The sequence below is a fragment of the Tamandua tetradactyla genome, chromosome X, assembly GCF_023851605.1.
Source record: "Tamandua tetradactyla isolate mTamTet1 chromosome X, mTamTet1.pri, whole genome shotgun sequence".
NCBI lineage: Eukaryota > Metazoa > Chordata > Mammalia > Pilosa > Myrmecophagidae > Tamandua > Tamandua tetradactyla.
The window spans coordinates 32968099-32988541 of NC_135353.1; the positions used below are offsets into that span (position 1 = coordinate 32968099).

At 40.2% G+C, this 20443-nt stretch overlaps 1 protein-coding gene and 1 pseudogene across 1 annotated transcript in view; one reads left to right on the forward strand and one right to left on the reverse strand.

Moving 5' to 3' along the window:
• Positions 1 to 2062: 2062 nt before the first annotated feature.
• On the reverse strand, positions 2063 to 3302 carry LOC143670690 (atlastin-2 pseudogene; annotated as a pseudogene).
• Positions 3303 to 13702: 10400 nt separating this feature from the next.
• The window catches only part of LOC143671763 (fibrous sheath-interacting protein 2-like), a 100722-nt gene continuing 93981 nt past the window's right edge, over positions 13703 to 20443 (forward strand). The window contains exons 1-6 of the mRNA XM_077146943.1: positions 13703 to 13891; positions 14295 to 14420; positions 17383 to 17544; positions 18260 to 18349; positions 18710 to 18849; positions 19926 to 20067. Of these exons, the coding sequence (XP_077003058.1) occupies positions 13793 to 13891; positions 14295 to 14420; positions 17383 to 17544; positions 18260 to 18349; positions 18710 to 18849; positions 19926 to 20067 (759 nt within the window). The 5' untranslated portion in view covers positions 13703 to 13792. The remainder of the gene's footprint in view (positions 13892 to 14294; positions 14421 to 17382; positions 17545 to 18259; positions 18350 to 18709; positions 18850 to 19925; positions 20068 to 20443) is intronic.

Consider the following 20443-nt stretch of genomic DNA (forward strand, 5'->3'; position numbering starts at 1 on the left):
ATTCATAAACAGTTCACAAGATTCATATAACAGGGTGGTAGAAGAAATAAAGAGATGCTTTTTAGGTGGATTCTTTATGTTTAAAGACAGATGAGTTTGATAGCAATTTGATACAGAAGAAAACAATACAATGCATATAAAAACAGTATTTGACTAAGGGAAAAAGATACTATCAACCGAAGTAAATTTAGAGCTTTCATGCATGCAACTCAACATCTGAAGTTTCTCCACTTAAAAACCTATCTGGGCATTCATAAAGAAGGCTATAAAAATACTACAAAAAGGTTAGCCTTCCCATAGCACACAAAAAGAAGATAAAGAGAGAGAAAAGAAATTAATAAATCCCCAGCTACACCTAGGCTAATTACAAGTTTTCCTTAACAAAGACACACACAGAAAAATATCTGTCCACAAGCTTAGGTCCGAGGAACAGTCGGACCTTAGCACCCTCACTTAGGCGTTTTCCTGCTCATGCTCTTTTTAGTATCACCAAATGTGGTTTATGTAGTAGATTACACACTGGAAGAATTCCTTTAAAAAGAATCAAAAGCTTCATTTTATATATACAACATGTAATGAAAATAAATTATGGGAAATAACTTTAAAATGCAACAGAGGACAAAGTTTTCCAAGAAACATTCCTAATGAACTCCCTTGGCAGGGGATGGGGTTGGGGAGGAAGGGGTGGGTGAGACTGTAATGCTCAAGAAAGGTAAATATCACAAATTTATCAAAAACTTCAAATTGTCTATGCATTCATACACTGTCATGAGCCACAAATATTCCTTCACAGGGACGGTACTTATTAGCCTACCAAAGAACCAGATTTTGCCATGAACTACAAAACTTTTAACATAAAATCATATTTATATATTTAGAACTCATATACATGCCCTATCTGTGGGCAACATTGTCAGATGAAATTTATCCCCCAATAAAATTAATGGCATATTTTATGTACACAAGGGCTAAACTGCAAAAAACACAGTTAAGTTTCCCAAATAGGCATCTTCTTTCAGGGCAGGTTCATAAATTTAAAAAGGCAAAACACACTCCTGGTACCAAGATGTACTAGTTAGGGTTCCCTAGAGAAACAGAATCAACAGGGAACACTCGCAAATATAAAATTTATAAAAGTGTCTCACATGACCATGGGAACCCAGAGTCCAAAATCTGCAGGGCAGACTGTGAAGCCGCTGACTCCGATGGAGGGTCTGGATGAACTCCATAGGAGAGGCTCACCAGCCGAAGCAGGAAGAGAGCCTGTCTCTTCTCAATCCTCCTTAAAAGGCTTCCCATGATTAGATTAAGCATCTCTCATTGCAGAAGACACTCCCCTTTGGCTGATTACAAATGGAATCAGCTGTGGATGCAGCTGACGTGATCATGATCTAATTCTATGAAATGTCCTCATCACAACAGACAGGCCAGCACTTGCCCAACCAGACAAACAGGTACCACAACTTGGCCAAGGTGACACATGAACCTGACCATGACAAAAGGTCAACCTCAGAATCACTTTCTTAGCTACAGGAGTTGCCATGTAGTTTCTATGAAGTTTCTGATACATGCATTTATGTCATACTAGTATTGCAGGCAATAAAGCAATATATACTTTTAATGTAGTGGCTCAACAAGGGCTTCATTTCATTCCAAATTGATTCTTGGCTCAGTGATTCATAACTTCTCAAATTTAAAATTTCAAAGGGACACTCTTAAAGAGACTCTAAATAGATTTCTTAAGATAGTTTCCTGAAATATCCTTTCACATAAGACAAATTTCACAAACATTAGCTTAAGTAAAAAGTAAAAAAAGAATTAAACACGACACAAATGTGCACGATAAACTAATGCTCAACCAATCTCCAAATCTTAGGAGCTAATGAAAAGAATGCTTAAAACCAATAAACAATTTTCACACTCTGTGGCAGCCATCTGTGAAGCCAATTATACTAAACAACTTTTAGAGTTGATTATAAACTTTGGTTTATTTTTATTTGAGTTCTCATTGTACAGCAAGAATGAAAAAAAGGGAGAGTGGCATCCATGTGGAGATAAACTGTCAGTCTGTCTTTAATTTGGCATGATGAAACGCCTAATCAGTCAGGCCTGCTTTGATGGTTACAGACTGCCTTATGTTTTCCTCCATCAAATTATCACCAGGGTTTCAATATCTGATCCCACAGTGTTTCAGCAATCTGAGCAATCATTGTTCCAATTTCTCTGAATACCCCAGAGTATTTAACATATGCCCAAGTACAAAGAGTCATCAATGCTTGCTCCTCAAAAAAAGTCATCAATGCTTGTTCTCAAAATGGCTATAGGGTTTAATCCAATGAAGCCAGTCAGTCCTGAGATTTTATATATATATATAGCAAACATGACTGCAAACAGTGTGGCAGGGGTACAAGAAGCATAGAAGATATGTTTGCCTTCATTGTCCTTTATAAAATTTGCCTAGGTTTCTCCAATTTCAGCCTCAAGCTGGTCCTGATAATGACAGCAGAAGTCATCTCCACTTTTTTTTTTTACATAATGAAACTGTGTAAATTGCCACTTCCTTGAGGTCCAGGTATTTTCACTCCAGATAGGAAGGTGCAGTGTAAGGCTTGTCCCTACCACATATCTGTTCCTATTTTTGCAATAGATGTCTCTTGCTCCTGCTACTGTAGCAAGATTATTTGCTTCAGCTGTTGCCTTAAGCATGGACTTTGGATGTGGACGTTCCTCTCCTTAATAAATTTAATGTAAGCCTTAAAGTATTCTACAGGATCTCTACAAGTAACTTCTGAACCACATTTCTTTTACTACCAAATCTTCAGGGGCAAGCAGCAATGGAACCAGATTTCGAAGCTTCCTTTTAACGTTTTCATCATTATCTTTCAATCTCCCATTAAAAACTAGGATTAGTTGCAACTTTAAGACCAGGATGTGGCAAAAGGAAGAACCAAGATTTGAGAAACAATTGTGAATGTGCTTAGCTCTCCATGTTGATTTTGTTTATCTGCAGTCATGTAATTGTTTTCTACTTTCTAAACCATATGAGTATTCATAAGGATAACACCAATCTTGAATCAAAAACATTAATATTTGAAATAGTTTCTGGTAGATTTCTTCCATTGCAAGCCTGTCATATCTGTAAATACTTGCAAATGTTGGAGATCATCTTTTTTAATATTCTGAGACAAATTATATACCTGGGCAGAGCTGGTCATAGTGCTCAGAGCAAACACAGTTGCACAGTCTTTGATAGTTGACTGGCTACCAAAGGCACCCTGAGTATCCATTAACAGTACAACCACTTTTATTCCATTAGGTCTGCCAATTACAAACACTTCGTTCCAGGTTTGTATGCCAATTGTTTCTCTCTTGCAACAATCTTGCCGTGTAAAGCCAGTTAATGGTTCATTTTTTGCACCAATCCAACTTTAGGAATCCTAGAGAGGTCTTGGTCGAGACGTGGTTAACCCGGGTTCTTGGGTTGCGGGCTTCACAGTCCTTGCTGCAGCTGCTGCCTCCAGGCTGCCTCGTCCCCCTCAGTTATCTTGTACTTCTATCTATATTTCTATCATCTGTCTTTTTTTTTTTTACTGGCTCCTTATACTGACTTCTTTCCTTCTTCCTTTTCTGATCTTTTTGCTCTCTTTTTACTTGCTTCTCTTTAAAACATTTTCCTTCCTCTTTCTAATGTGTCTTGTTTTTTATCTTTTTTATAGTTACAAATGCCTCTCCCCAACTATTGTATTTGATTTTCTTACTGGCTCTGCCTTTCAAACTCCTTTCTCCCTCCCTCCCTTCCTTCTTTCATTTCTTTCTGGCTCCTTGTCTTTCCTTCTCTTTGTTTTTTTGGATTCTTTGCCTCCCTCTCTCCCTCCCTCCCTCCATCCCTCCCTCTCTTCCTTCCTTCCTTCTTCCCCTCCTCCCTTCCTCATTCCTTCCTTCTCTCTTTCCTTCCTTTCTTTTCATCCATCCATCCCTCTTTCCTTTGTCCCTCCCTAGCTCCCTTTCTATATCTCTCCCTTCGTCTATACTTCCTTCTATCCCCATTTCCTTCCTTCCTTCTTTCCTCTCTTCTTTCCTTCCCTGCTTATTCCACTTTTTTTTAACAGGTTCTCTTTCCAAATCTTTTTCTTCCTCCTCTTTTTTCCTAAATGTCTCTCTTTGTTTCTGCATTCATGTGCTGTGATTTTTACATCCTTAAAAAAGTCCATCGAATGTATTGATCAAACTATCCACCTATCTGCTTGTCTGCCTAGTCATCTATTCATGTATGTATGTTTGTATGCATGTATGCATTTATCATCTAATCTTCATCAATCTATCTTATTTTACTGTCTTTTTAACTGACTTTCCTTTTTCATTGTCTCTTCTCCCAATTGTACATTATTATATTATTGGCTCCTCCTTTTCAAATTTCTCCCTCCTTTCTACTTTCCTTGCCCCTGTATTAGCTAGGGTTCTCTAGAGAAACAGAATTAGCAGGAGATATCCATAGATATAAAATTTATAAAAGTGTCTCATATAACCATGGGAACATGGAGTCCAAGGTCTGTAGGGCAGGCTGCAAGCTGGCAACTCTGATGAAGGTCCTCAATGAACTCTCAGGAGAAGCTGGCTGGGCAACTGTGGGAATGGAAGAGTCCAAAATCCATAGGGCAGGCTGTGAAGCTGGCGGCTCAGATGAAGGGTCTGGATGAACTCCACAGGAGAGGCTGGCTGGCTGAAGCAGGAAGAGTGACTGTCTCTTCTGAATCCTCCTTAAAAACCTTCTGGCGATTAGATTAAGCATCACTCATTGCAGAAGACACTCCCCTTAGCTGATTACAAATGCAATCAGCTGTGGATGCAGCCAATGTGATCATGATTTAAGTCCATGAAATAGCCTCATAGCAACAGATGGGCCAGGGCTTGACCAACCACACAACCGGGCACCACCAACTGGCCAAATTGACACGTGAACATGACCATGACACCCCCCATACACACATTCCTTCTCTTTAAGTTACCCTTTTCCCTACTGACTCATCTTTTCAACATCTCATTCCTTCCTTTCTTTCTCCCTTCCTTCCCCCCACCCACCTTCCCTCATTCTATCCAACCTTACTTCCTTCCCATCTTCATTTCCAATTACTCTATCTCACTCTTACATTCTATTATTTTACTTATTTCCTACTGACCTATTCTCTTTCTTTCATCCTTCCTGTCTTCCTTCCTTTCTTCCTTCCATTCCCCTGCTCACCCACCTTCCAGCTATCCCTTCTTAATTCCTTCCCATTTTCATTTACTCTTTTTCCTGGCTCCCTTTTATAAAATATTCTTTATTTCCAGCATTTTTTATCTCTCTTCTACTGTGCATTTTTATATTGTCTCTTGTACTGGCTTCTATTTTTGAAATCTCTTGTATATATCAACCAATCTATGTACCTATCAACCCTCTAACTCTGTGTGCATTTGTCTGTAAGCCTGCTTTCTATTTAGCTAGCTATCTTCTACCTAACAGCATATTCCATCTTTATTGTATCTATCTTCTATCTATCTCTATCTATCTACCTATCTATCTATCTATCTATCTACCCACCCTATCTTTATTTTAGGGTCTCCCTATATTGACTTCTTTTCTCAAATGTCTCCACTCCCCACAATCAAGTCGATTTTCTTACTGACTCCTCCTTTCAAACCACTCTGTCATTCACATTCTCACTCTCCATTTTACTCATTCTCCTACTTCCTCATTCCTGCCTTCATTCCCTTTCTTCCTCTCTTCATCCATATATCATTGCTTCCATTCTCCTTTTCACTCTTGCTTCCTTCCTTTCTTACTTCTCTGCTCTTTTTACTTTCTTTTCACTTGCTTCTCTTTAAAACATTTTACTTCCTCCTTCTAATGTGACTTACTTTTTATCTTTTTTATAGTTACTTTTTCATTGTGTTTTGTTGTACCGGGGCTATTCTGTTAAATACTACACAGTGATTGGCTTAAACAACAGGAATTATTCATTCAGTTTTGGAGGCTAGAAGTCCAAATTAAATTGACAGCAAGGCTATGTATTTTCCAAAGTCTGTAGTGTTCTAGTGATAACTTTCCAGCAATTCACCCTCATGTGGTAAATCTGTCTCTTCCACTGGTTCCCACTGAGTTCTCCTGACTGTACCTAAATTCCCTCTGCATATAAGGACTGCAGGCATATTGGAGTAACACTCACCCTGGTTGGTCTCATCCGTACAAGATCTTCAAAGGTCTTATTTACAAAGGAGTCCACACACAAGGACCAACGGTTAGGACTTGAACATGTTGTTCTAGTTTTCCAGCTGCTGGAATGCAACATCAGACACAGACTGGCTTTTAATAAAAGGGAATTTATTTCATTAGTTCTTCAGAGGAAAGGCAGCTAACTTTCAACTGAGGTTCTTTCTTACATGGGAAGGCACCAAATGATCTCTGCCGGCCTTCTCTCCAGGCCTCTGGGTTCCAACAACTTTCCCTGGGGTGATTTCTTTCTGCATCTCCAAAGGCCTGGGCTGAGCTGCCAGTGCTGAGATGAGGTATGCTGAGCTGCTTGGGCTGTGCTACATTGAGCTGTCTCATTTAAGCACCAGGCAATTAAATTAAATATCATTCATTGCAGCAGGCAGGCCTCCGAGCCGACTGCAGATGTAATCAGCAACAAATGAGGTTCACACACCATTGGCTCATGCCCACAGCAATAAATCTAGGCACCTTCACCTGGCCAAGTTGGCAACTGAATCTAACTACCACATGTCCACCCCTAGACTCATCCTCATCCTTCAAGGTATTGCCACCTGGTTGGCACTGTAATTGAGTTTTCAAAAGGCCATTCCACCATTCTATCAATCCAGCTGCTTCTGAATGATGGGGAACACAGTAAGACCAGAGAATTCCATGAGCATGTGCCCATTCTCGCACTTCATTTGCTGTGAAGTGTGTTCCTTGATCAGAAGCAATGCTGTGTGGAATACCATGATGGTGGATAAGGCATTCTGTAAGCCCACAGATGGTAGTTTTGGCAGAAGCATTGCGTGCAGGGAAAGCAAACCCATATCCGGAGTATGTGTCTATCCCAGTTAGAACAAACTGCTGCCCCTTCCATGAAGGGAGTGGTCCAATGTAATCAACCTGCCACCAAGTAGCTGGTTGATCACCTCAGGGAATGGTGCCATATCGGGGGCTGAGTGTGGGTCTCTGCTGCTGGCAGATTGGGCACTCAGCAGTGGCAGTAGCAGGTCAGCCCTGGTGAGTGGAAGTCCATGTTGCTGAGTCCATGCATAACCTCCATCCCTACCACCATGACCACGTTGTTCATGAGCCCATTGGGCAATGACAGGAGCTGCTGGGGAAAGAGGCTGACTGGTATCCACAGAATGCATCATCTTAGCCACTTGATTATTAAAACCTTCCTCTGCTGAAGTCACCCTCTGTTGCACATTCACATGGGACACAAATATCTCTATGTTTTTAGCCCACTCAGAAAGGTCTATCCACATACCTCTTCCCCAGACCACTTTGTCACCAATTTTCCAATTATGGTGACCATCCAGCCAACCCATTAGCTACCACCAATGAGTCAGCATACAAATGCACCTCTGGCCAGGTCTCCTTCTAAGCAAAATAAACAACCAGGTGCACTGCTCAAAGTTCTGCCCACTGGGAGGATTTCCCTTCACCACGGTCCTTCAAGGACACCCCAGAAAGGGGTTGTAGTCCTGCAGCTCTCCACTTTCAGGCGGTACCTGCATATCATGCTGAACCATCTGTAAACCAGGCCCGAGTTTTCTCTTCCTCAGTCAATTCACTGTAAGGAACTCCCCAAGAGGTCATAGCTCTGGTCTGGAAAAGAGAAGGTAATGTGGCAGGAGTGGCGACCATGGGCATTTGTGCCACTTCTTCATGTAACTTACTTGTGCCTTCAGGACCTGCTCTGGCCCTATCTCGTATATACCATTTCCATTTTACAATAGAGTGCTGCTGTGCACGCCCAACTTTATGGCTTGGTGGGTCAGACAACACCCAGCTCATGATAGGCAACTCAGGTCTCATGGTAACTTGGTGGCCCATGGTTAGACATTCAGTCTCTACTAAGGCCCAGTAGCAGGCCAAAAGCTATTTCTCAAAAGGAGAGTAGTTATCTGCAGCAGATGGTAAGGCTTTGCTCCAAAATCCTAAGGGTCTGCATTGTGATTCTCCTATAGGGGCCAGCCAAAGGCTCCAAACAGCATCTCAATTTGCCACTGACACTTCCAGCACCATTGGATCTGCTGAATCATATGGCCCAAGTGACAGAGTAGCTTGTACAGCAGCCTGGACCTGTCACAGACCCTACTCTTGTTCAGGTCCCCACTCAAAATTAGCAGCTTTTCTGGTCACGTGATAAATGGGCCGGAGTAGCACACCCAAATGAGGAATATGTTGTCACCAAAATCCAAAGAGACCAAATAGGCATTGTGCCTCTTTTTTGGTTGTAGGAGGGGCCAGATGCAGCAACTTACCCTTCACCTTAGAAGGGATATCTCGACATGTCCCACACCACTAGACACCTAGAAATTTCACTGAGGTGGAAGGACCCTGTATTTTTGTTGAAAGTATCTCCCATCCTCTGACACACAAATGCCTTACTGGTTAAGTCTAGAGTGGTTGCTACTTCTTGCTCACTAGGTCCAATCAACATGATATCATCAATATACTGGACCAGTGTGATATCTTGTGGGAGAGAGAAATGATCAAGTTCCCTGAGGATAAGATTATGACATAGGGCTGGAGAGTTGATATACCCCTGAGGTAGGACAGTGAAAGTATATTGCTGACCTTGCCAGCTGAAAGCAAACTGTTTCTGGTGGTCCTTACTAATAGCTATTGAGAAAAAAGCATTTGCCAGATCAATAGCTGCATACCAGGTACCAGGGAATGTATTGATTTGCTCAAGCAATGATACCACATCTGGAGCAGAAGCTGCAATTGGAGTTACCACCTGGTTGAGCTTACAATAATCCACTATCATCCTCCAAGACCCATCTGTTTTCTGCACAGGCCAAGTAGGAGAGTTGAATGGGGATGTGGTGGGAATCACCACCCTTGAATCCTCCAAGTTCTTAAGAATGGCAGTAATCAAGGGTGAAGAATTTCTCTTTGGGGTGATGAAAAAATTCTGGTAATGGATGGTGGTGATAGAAGCACTATACTGTGAGTGTAATTAATGTCACTGAATTGTATATATTAAAGTGATTTGAAATGGGGAAAAAAAGAGTGTCATTAATCTCTGCAATCCCTCCAGGAATCAGTATTGCTTCTGATTTACTATTTTGCTCAGTAGGGGCAGTTCTAGTGGCTTCCACTTGGCCTTTCCCACCATAATAGCCCTCACTGCATGAGTTAGAGAGCCCATGTGGGGATTCTGCCAGTTGCTCAGTATTTCTATTCCAATTATACATTCTTGAACTGGGGAAATAACTACAGAATGGGTCCAGGATCTCAATGGACCCACTGTGAGATGGACCTGAGCTAAATCTCCATTGATCACCTGGCCTCCATAAACCTCCACTCTGACTGGTGGACCAGAGTGACGTTTTGGGTCCCCTGGAATTAATGTCATTTCTGAACCAATGTCTAATAATCCCTGAAATATCTGATTATTTCCTTTTCCCCAATGCACAGTTACCCTGGTAAAGGCCATAGGTCTCCTTGGGGAAGGCTTGGAGGAAGATTAACAGTATAAATTTGTGATCAACTTGTTTTGAGATTCATAGGTCCACAGCCAAAAGAGAATTTGTGCCACTTTAATATTGTTTAAGGTGATGCATATAGTTGCCAAGTTGACAAGGGGTGGACATATGGTAGTTAGGTTCAGGTGTCAACTTGGCCAGGTGATGGTGCCTAGTTCTGTGGCTATGGACATGAGCCAATGGTGTGTGACCCTCATCTGTTGCTCATTACATCTGCAGTCAGCTGAGAGGCATGCCTGCTGTAATGAATGATGTTTGGTTTAATTGGCTGGTGCTTAAATGAGTCAGCTCAATGTAGCACAGCCTAAGCAGTTCAGCATACCTCATCTCAGCACTCGCAGCTCAGCCCAGGCCTTTGGAGATACAAAAAGAAATCACCCCGGGAGAGTTGTTGGAACCCAGAGGCCTGGAGAGAAGGCCAGCAGAGATCATCCGGTGCCTTCTCAAATAAGAAAGAACATCAGTTGAAAGTTAGCTGCCTTTCCTCTGAAGAACTAACGAATAAAAATCCCCTTTTATTAAAAGCCAATCTGTCTCTGATGTGTTGCATTCTGGCAGCTAGCAAACTAGAACACATGTCTTTGTTGGGGACATGATTCAATCCACCTCACACTGACTTCTTCTTTAAAGTTTGTTCTTACTATTTTTATTTATCACTTAGCCTAGCTATATATAACTATCCATGCCTATCATCTATCTATTGCTTACCTACCTACCTGCCTATCCAGTGCCCAATCTTCTACTCATCTTCATTTTACTAGCTTTTTTATGCTCTTCTGCTTTTAAATCTCTGTCTGACCAATTCCCAAATGTACATGATTATATTATGGCTCCTCCTTTTCAAATTACTCCCAATCTCACTCTCACATTCTCTCTGCTGTACTCTTTTTCCTAATGACTTATGTTTGCCGTCCCTCCTTCTTTTATTCTATTTTTATTGTCTCTTCTTTTAAAGCATTTCTTTCCTTCTCTCTGTTTCTTTCTGACTTTCTTACTATCTTATTTGTACTGTCTTATTTCTGGTTTCTCCTTTTTGAAATATGTTCTAAATGTTAATCAGTCATTCCACCTATCTTCCTACCTATTTACCTATCAACTTATTTCTATCTATATCTATCATCTATCCATCTTTTACTGTTTTCCTATATTAACTTCTGTCTTTCAAATGCTCCCCACCCCCACAATTGAATTTGATGTTCCTACTAGCTCTACCTTTCCAAACTACTCTCTCACACACATTCTTTCTCTCTCTTCTCATTTTACTCATGAGTAAAATAGGTGAGCCACTCACCTATTTTTTAAAAATTTCTCTTTCCTTTCTTCACTCCTTCCTTCTTCCTTCTGTCCTCTTTTCCTCCTTCCTTCCTTTCCCTTCCTTTCTTCCTTCCACCATCCATTCTTTCTTTCCTCCATCTATCCTTGCTTTCTTCCTCCTTTTCATCCTTGCTTCAACTTTTTTAAAAAATGGTTTTAGTCACACACCATACAATCAATCCAAAGTGTATAATCCATGGTTGTTGATATAATCACAGAGTTGTACATTTTTCACCACAATCAATTTGAGAATATTTGCAGTGCTCCAAAATAGGAAAAATTCCATTACCCTTATTATTGACACTAGTCATTGGTATAGTACCTTTGTTACAATTTATGAAAGAATATTTCATCCTTGCTTCTTTACTTGTGTCTTTCTACCTTTCTTCCTTTCCTCCCTCTGTCTATCCCCCCTTCTTTCCTTCCTCTTGCACTTCCTGCTTCTTTTATCTTCTTTTTCTTTGCTTGTCTTTTTAACCTTTTCAAGTTACTCTCACTCATATTCTCTTTCTCTCCTTCATCTTACTCTCTCCTATTTCCTCTTCTGTTTAATCTTCTCTTTCCTTCCTTTCATTTCTTCTTTACATCCTTTTTTCCTTCTCTCCTTATCTCTCTTCCTCTCTCCTCAATCTACACTTGTCTGCCTGCCTGCCTTCTTTATTTCCTTCCTTACCTCCCTGATCCTTTTACTCTTTTTTTACTAGCTCCTCTGTTTAAATATCTTTATTTCCTTCTCTCTTTTTCTAATTCTTCTTTCTTTCAATCTTTTTTTTTTTTTTTGGAGGGTGCATGGTCCAGGAATCAAACCCAGGTCTCCTGCATGGAAGGCAAGCATTATACCCCTGAACCACCTGTGCATTCCTTCCATCTTTTTTATAGTTACTTTTTTATTGGCTTCTCTTTAAAATTTTTTCCATATATCTTTACATTAGATATTTATGTATCATCTATCTAAATATTGCTTACTTACCTAGCTACCTTCTATTCATCTTTATTTTACTGGCTTTCTTTTTTTTTCTTTCTTCTACTTTTAAATCTATCTCCCTCTCTCCAACTCCTCAAATGTACAGGATTACATTAATGGCTCCTCCTTTTCAAACTTTTCCCTACCTCATTCTCACATTGTCTTTACTTTGCTTTTTCCTGCTAGCCAGTGCTTTTCCTGCCTGCTGCCTGCTTTTATTTTCTTTTTATTAGCTTTTCTTTTAAGCTATTTATTTCTTTCCCTATAACTCTCTCTCTCTTACTATCTTTTATGTACTATTTTTTTAATGGCTTCTGCTTTTGAACATCCATTCTACATACCAATCATTCTGTGTATCTACCTACTTATCTTTCAACCTCTTTTTTCCTTTTTCTTTCTGCCTTTCTTAGTATCTATCATCTTTTTTTTGTAGCTGTGCAGTAACAGGGAGATGCATTTCATTCTTTTCCATGTGAATATCCTGTTATCACCACACCATTTGTTGATTTTTTTTTTTTTCGGAGTACATGGGCCAGGAATTTAACCTGGGTCTCCTGCATGACAGGTGTGAATTCTATCATTTATCTACCCCTGAACCCCTACTATCTATCATCTTTTACTATCTTCTTATACGGACTTCTGCTTTTCAAATGCACCCCTACCCCCAATTGTGTTTGATTTTCTTAATGGCTCCTCCTTTGCAAATTGCTGTCTCTCTCACGTACATATTCATGCTCTCTCTCTCTCTCATTCTTTCTTCCCACCCCCTCCTCCAATTCCTTCTTCTCCCTTCTCTCTCCTCCTCCATTTCTCCTTCTCTCTATATACCCTCCCTCCCTCCCTCCTCCATCATAAACAAACAGTAAAAAATATAAAGAATAAAGCAAAATAATAACTCCTAACAAGTTAAGTGCAATCTCCGCCCTCAAAGTACTTAGTCTAATCCTTGGCAGCAGGGACAATGATTCACATATTGCTGTATTCTCAGCATTCACAGTGTGTCACATAGAGCAGACACTCGATAAGTATTGGCTGAATGGATGAGAAGATAGAAAGAAGGAAATTGGAGACAGAGAGAGAAAGGGAGAGTAGAGGAGGGGTAGAGACAGGAAAAGCCCAAGAATGGAAAGAGGAAAACAAGAGAGGAACGCAAATGAGTCCTTGAAGAAACGAGTACCTTAAGTGAGACTAGAGGATGATATGCCTAGGAGAGTAGGGGGTGTTGTTACTAGTGTCTATTAAAAGTGGGAGATGTGGACGGTTAGGTCTCTAGCCCTAGTATAAACTATACAACAGTAAAGTGGTCATCTGTTGAGCCAAATCATAGTTTCTTGGGGGCCAGGAAGAACTAGAGGAATTACTGACAAAGACTGATGCACTCTGCTTTGGTTTAAATGAGGAGTGCAGGTTTAATTGAGAAGTGACATCTTGACAGCGTGTCCTTAAACCTGGCCTTTTGGACCACCTTCTCCAACTCAAGAGTTTAAAGCCTGGAGTCTTCTGAGCATGTGTGGAACCCCAAAGGCATATGGGACACTGTCCCCCTCCCCCCACTGGAGGAAGATGCCCGTTGGGGCGACAACCATTGGGTCCCCAGAGCTCCAACCTGAAACACAGCATAGTGAAGGGCGTGGCCTCGGGTACTTGTTACCCTAGCGACCACTGTCCTGGCCGCCCAGACCTGAGCAGAGCAGAGAACCGGACAGCTGTGTGTGAAGAGGAGAAACGAGGTCGGCCTGCTACCCCGGCCCCCAGCCCCCCGGGGGCTGACGGGTGGCCATGGATCTGTACCTCAGCAACTGCTGTAAGACTGCTGATGCTGCCGCCACCAAGGCGGCCACCAGCGGCCTGACCGCCAGCAGGGATCAGTGCGGCACCGTGAGTGGCGACCCATCCGTGATCCTCTTTCTTCCGGACCCCAATGGGCTCTCGGGATGGAGACCCCAGCAGAGGGGAGGGAAAGAGGCGGGCCCTTGACAGCTCAACTTCCGGCCTCCCGGGCGGGCGGTAGCAGACTGTGGCTTCGAAGTCTCTGGTCGGAACTAGCCTTGGGAGGCCTGGGCCTGGTGAAACCTGGTTTAGGGAAGAGGGGCTTGGGGGAGCGCGGAATCGGGGGGGGGGGGTGCTTCTGGTTTGTAGGCCGAGCAGGTTCTCCCAACACTGACTGTGCGATGTTTTGGTTAATTCGGACTCATCAGTCCATTGATGTGTGAGTTGTTTAGTCTAAACTAAACAAATAGTTCCTAAAAGAAAAGACCAACTTTTAAATTCCATCTGGCAGGGCCCTCAAAAAATCCCCATTCCAGAGGTGGGAGCGGCTCAACTACTGGATCTGCCTCTTGGAGTCAAGCTGCCTGTAATCCCTGGAAGCAATAATGTATTCTTTACTACAAATTTAAGTGAAAAGGTAAACTGAGTTAATAGTGCATAACATTGATTTTCTTTGCCTTTTTAAAATTGCTATTAAAATTGAAATATTTTCTTAATATTTCATTTTGAGTCAACTTCAGTTTTACACATCAAGTAGAGTTAAATGAGTTGAAGCGTTTAGTGCCTGAACCTCACTTGAATGAAAGAAGGGCCCTATAAGATGCCTCCACGGTTGTCCTCTGCTGCACCATCCAGTCTTATCTACATCCCAAAGCCTCAGCTCCAGCAGCTTAGGGCCATTTCTGTCTACCCACACGTATCCTAATTTCTACTTCTGTGCCTTTGTCCATCTGGTGCCCTCTCATCTCTAAAATGTCAATCTGAGCCATCCTTCAGGAGCCACTACATGCAGCCTTTCCCAGCTGTAGTTAGCCCCAGTGATCTTATCTTTCCTTGGGATTTACATTGCCTTCAGTCTGTACTATCACACTTAGCACTGGATCAGCTCTGTCAGTGATTGCTAACACTTGTAGGTCCTCTCTCTTTCACCCCCTAGCCATTAGCTTAGAGCCAAGACTGAAGGAGGTCCAAAACCTGGTTGATTGTGTGCTTTGATCACAGCGGCAAAAGGTTCTACAGGAAGAATTCTGACATCTTTACCCTTCTGCTGTCCAGGATGTATCAAGGATGTGGAGGAGCTTCTTGATTATTTCTGATATTTGTCAAATATACACAATTTCTTTGCCCCGTTCACTTGGTCAGCTACCTCTTATTTCAGATGGCCTCTCTGTTCTTTATTATATTGATTCCTCCAAAATTCATACATTTCATCATGATCAGTTAGTACATTCAGTTTCCCTGAAGACTAAGTTTGTAGGATATTTCTTTGTCTTTTAGCATGATCTTCTCAAGAAAGAAAGACTTTATATTTACAGCTTTAGATTTTATAAACTCATTTTACCTCATGACCACCTTGTGAGATGAAGCTATGATTTATCTATGGTCACACGTAGGTAGTAGCAGAGTTCAGACCAGATCCACTGTCTCCTGATTCTTAGGTCACACTCTTTCACCTGACCTTGCTACCTTCCTGTACTGCAAAACACTTTAGCAGAGCACTATGGGGAAAAATATCCTCCATTATTTCTCACTAGCAGAAAGTGATAATAACAGACCACTTCAGCTTATAGAAACCAATTATTTGACAGTGGAAGGGTTACCCTGGCCTTAATGAATGGATTTGTTCTCTCTTGATAGTTCAGTAGTCCAGGTTTGGTCTTGGGTCAATATATGCCTGTCATCAACAAAATTCAGCATTTAAAAGAAGAAGCAATAATCAATCTGCTTAATGCAGCATTGTTTCAATTACATTGTTGTTCATTGTTTCTCTTCCAGGAATGATCTGGGCTTTCTCTCTAGTCTTACTGTAAATTAAATCATTGCCCAGAAGGATGTCTTTCTTTGCCCTTCTAAAGGAGCATTGGTAGTCAGGCAATCCAGCATCCTCATAAAGGTCTGTTGGGAGAGACTAGATGCCAGAAACTTACAAAGGAAGCTCTTAAAAGGAAAAAAAAGAAAATTAGCTCTTTATCAGTCCCTCTGCCCACATAAGAAGCATCCTCCCACCTTGCAGGATCTCTTATTTGGGCCTCACGCAGACCAGCTCCTCTGTGTTCAAAAATTGGACTGAGGTTGAGGCTATAAGCAGACCAAACACAGGGTTCACAAATTAGGATTCTACAGACTACCTCTAGCCTGAAGACAGATCTGGTTTGACCCACATGTTATATGTGGTTTGAACTGAATTGGATGTCTACAGACAGGGCAGGTGGTCTCCAGTGTGCCACAATCCTCCATCTTTTCCTGCTTTAACATTAAATGCCTGTTCTTTGCTTTCAACTCTTGGCCCACAACCTTTTTTATTCTGCTGGCTAAGTAAAATAAAAAGAAAGACTATTAAAACCACACTAAGAAAGCTTACTCCACACTTACTTCCATCCTCCATTTTCACTCCATCAGAGGACCTTCCCTGACCCACTATCATCATCTTGCTAATGAAAAATGGTCTAAAAATCCACACCAAAATTTAATTCATAAATGAAACCAAATAACTTAGCTTTTTCCTCCAAAGGTAATTATAGAAATGTGATAATTGGCTGGTTTTTCTTTTCCTTCTCTTATATAATAATAGTCATTGCCAAAGATGTTTTATTGACTATATTCATATGCAGAAATCTCGGTTCTTATAAATAGCCCTTTTAATTACTACTTCATGATAGGGAACTGAATAATATAGACTCCTTCAATTTTCTTCCAACTATAGCACTCAGAGTTTCTTGCATTAAAGAAAACCCTAAGCTATAATAACTTTTTGACCCATAATCTTTAATAATTGAGTTTTACTCCTACTATTTTTATTAAAGCTATTTCCATGAATCATGATGAGATTTGCCGTTAATTTTCTTCATTTTCAGATGATTAATATAAAATAATCATTATAGTTTATCTTCATTCTTTGATGCAGTGCCTGACATAGAATAGAGTAGAAGAAAGGGAGAAACCTAGTATTGGGTTTTTTTTTTGCATGGGCAGGCACTGGGAATTGAACCCAGGTCTCCGGCATGGCAGGCAAGAACTCTGCCTGCTGAGCCACTGTGCCTAGTATTTATTTTATACCTTTAAACAAATTATAAGCCTGTACCTTTCTTTTTTTTTTCCCCTTCTCCTACTTTTGGCTCAAAGCCAAGGGCTAATAGGGCTCAGAATAGGACCAAAGGAAATGAAGGAAAATCTTTAGCATCACTCGGACAAGTAGAGAAGATAGGAAGAGAAAAGTAGGTTTAGCTAAATCATTCCATTGTCTGTCTTCCCCTACTGCAGATTCTGCTTGCAGGTTTTATTTTCTAAGAATACCCTAGTCATTTCAACAAATTGATGTTTTAAAAATGTGATTTCAATAATTTTACATTTGTAATAATTTTGAATCTGTCTCTTTACAGCTTTATCAGCCTTCTTATGATTTTAACCTGACTGATCCTTATTGTCGACTTCTGGAACCAAAGTATCAAAGTCTACACGATCCACATTTAAAAGCATACTATAAGAGAAAAGATATCCTAAGGAGATTAAAGAAAGGGGGCTACATCACCAGCAATAATAAAGTGGGTTGAAGACTATTTCTTGTGAACAAGCAGAGACCTAGAAACCTGATAGACACTTAAGTGTGTACCTTGCTGGGTGCCTGTATTACCTCTCGGTTGCACGATAGGGCATACCTAATAGAAAACTCCTTTAATTAGTCAGCGAAGTCAAGGAAACTTGTTTCTAAATTAAACTACTTGTTCCTATTTGATCTTTTTTCTTTGATAATAGTAAAATTGAATAACCAAATGATTTGAAAATGAGAAGAGATAGATATGCACACACACATACACACACATTTAGTTATTTTCCCCAGCTGTATTGTAGTGCCTGCCCCCGGCTCTGAAAGTAATGATAGCACTGTACACTGGTCAAGAAATATTTCCTTTGAGAAAACTAGGATAAGATGGGAACCTAGCAGAATACTGCTTGATAGAATCAATCCCTCTGGAGGTTAACAGTATTATTACGTTGGCATTTTAATAACTCAAATTGATTGGATTTAGGATATTCCTGATTATTGTGTGAACCATATTAATATAGTAATTTATTTTGTTTAGGGATTTCCTGGTGATACAGCAACTATAGAGAGATACTATCTTCAAAAGTATTACCAAAATGGTTATTACCCTTCATCCCAAAATGGTTGCTAAAATGACTTAGTAATAAGTTCTCTGGAATGTGTTATGATTGTTAACAACTTTATACTTATGCATTTGTGGGGTTTTTTTGTAGGTCATATGTACCTTAAAGGAATTGAATAAGTACAGGCAGTACCTGACGACTTTAAAATTAGACTTTGAAAGAAACTATATAAGAGAACAAGTAAGTTTAAATACTTAAATTTGGTTTTATTTAGGCCTGCAAGAGAAACTTTAATGAGTGTTTGAAGGAAAGGTTTGGTCCTATGAATATTCTTGAAATATTCAGACCTAGAAGTATTGTGGTAATAAATCAAATAAGATCTCTATAAGAGACTTAGAATAGATAAAATGAAACCTCTTCCTTTGATTCACAGAGAAGTTTTCACTTGTCTGAAATGGAGCCAAACTAGACTTAAATGCAGTTTCTCAGAATTAGCCATTTGTGCAATACAGGAATTTTACTAAGCCCTAAATATAAGAAGTCATATCAAACAGCAGGTTTATTTATGGAAAATATAAAAATCTAATTATTTTTATTCAGAAAATGATTGAAGAGCAAGTAAATAAATTGTATGAAAGCAAGAGAGCCTTTGAATCTTCTGAAGCTGCACAGTTCCGAGAATGGCTGTTAAAGGAAGACACACAAACAATTCGGAACCAAGATACACTACTGAAACACAGGTATGATTGAAGCTAATGTGTATTTCATGTATTATTTTCTGGACTCCCAAAAGTTGAAAAATACTGGAAAGAACTGAAAGCAGGATGAAAGAAAGTACTCGACACTATCTGACCCCTCCTATAGCTTTCAATGCGGGGAGACAGGAAGGGCAATCCAGACTCACAGGGATTGGGAACTTTGGTACCAAGAGTAGGAAGGAGAGATTCTACCTGAGAAACTGGGGCCACTAGGAGCCCAAAAGGTAAATCTAACTAATATTTGAATAAGAAATCCTAAGTTCACATCTCTGATCTTGGGAAACACAAATTTGTTGTAGCATCAGAGAAGGTGTCTTTAGCACATGTCTCAAACTTAAGTTTAAGGAAGTGACCTTAAGGTCAAAAGAAAAAGTTTTGCTATAACTTTACCCGATGTGAATATAAACATGTGTCATTCCCCCAACCAATTATGTATGTTCATTTAGCTATTACTCACATGCATTCAGTGTTATCATTCAGAGGCCAAGTGCATGCCTCAGGAGGTGAAAAGATGAATTATAGTTCTTTGTTCTTTATCAGGAGTGAGGGTCAGTTTTTGCCCCAACTCATGACTATTATATTCCATGGATTCATCTCAGTATAGTGCCAGAATATATACTGACCCACCAGAGTTCCAGACCCGCAGTCTGCAGATCTATAGAGGTCCAGTCAAGGACTTGAGAATTATAGGAAGCCCAAGAAATTCAAATCTGCTGGGTTTCTGATGTCAGTGCTTCAGGTGATTTAGGCTGTCTTTGGAAACTCATGTTCCCGAACCTACAGAGTTATGAATAATTTCTGTGTAAAGTGCTTTGAATTACTCTGTTCCACATTTGGCCATTGTCCCAGCAATAGTAACAGAGATTTGCATAATGGAGAGGCTGGTAAAATAATGAGTATGGTATGGTGAGTTGGAAGATCAGTCTAGCTTAAAGGTCCATGAAAAACTCTAAATTTCCTGTATTTCAAGAAGTAAAAAGCAACCAAGAAGGTGGTTTGGGCACATAATGCTATCATAAGAGAAACACCCAATTTACCGCCACTTATGTTTCACTTAGATATTTAGATATGTTCACTAAGGAATTAGGCAAGGCTGAGCACAAAGCGGAAAAATGGAGCAAACTACGGATGAAAGAAGAAGAAAGACGACACCGGGACCACATAAGAAGAAAACTTAGTCTCCGTAAACAGATTGAAGAGGTGAGAAACACCACATTTTAAATAGTGAAGTAAAATTGTATGTGGTTGTTTTATTTATTAACATTTTTAGCAATCCTGCCATGCTCCTTAAAGTCATCTCAGATCTAAAAAACAATCCCCCGTTAATTTTCATCACTGTTAAAATATACAAGCTTTTACTTAAAATAGAGATTGATACCACAAATTATACATGACATTTAATTCCATTACATTATAGGCATGCCTCTTCTATTCTTTAAAGTTATTAAATTTAGGTCCAATGAAAAATAATCATGCCTGCATTCTTTTTCCCAAAATGCAGGTTAAGGCCATTATTTATTTAGTTTCTCTGTCAAAATACATTTAAGGGCATCAGATTAGTATGATATAACCCCGT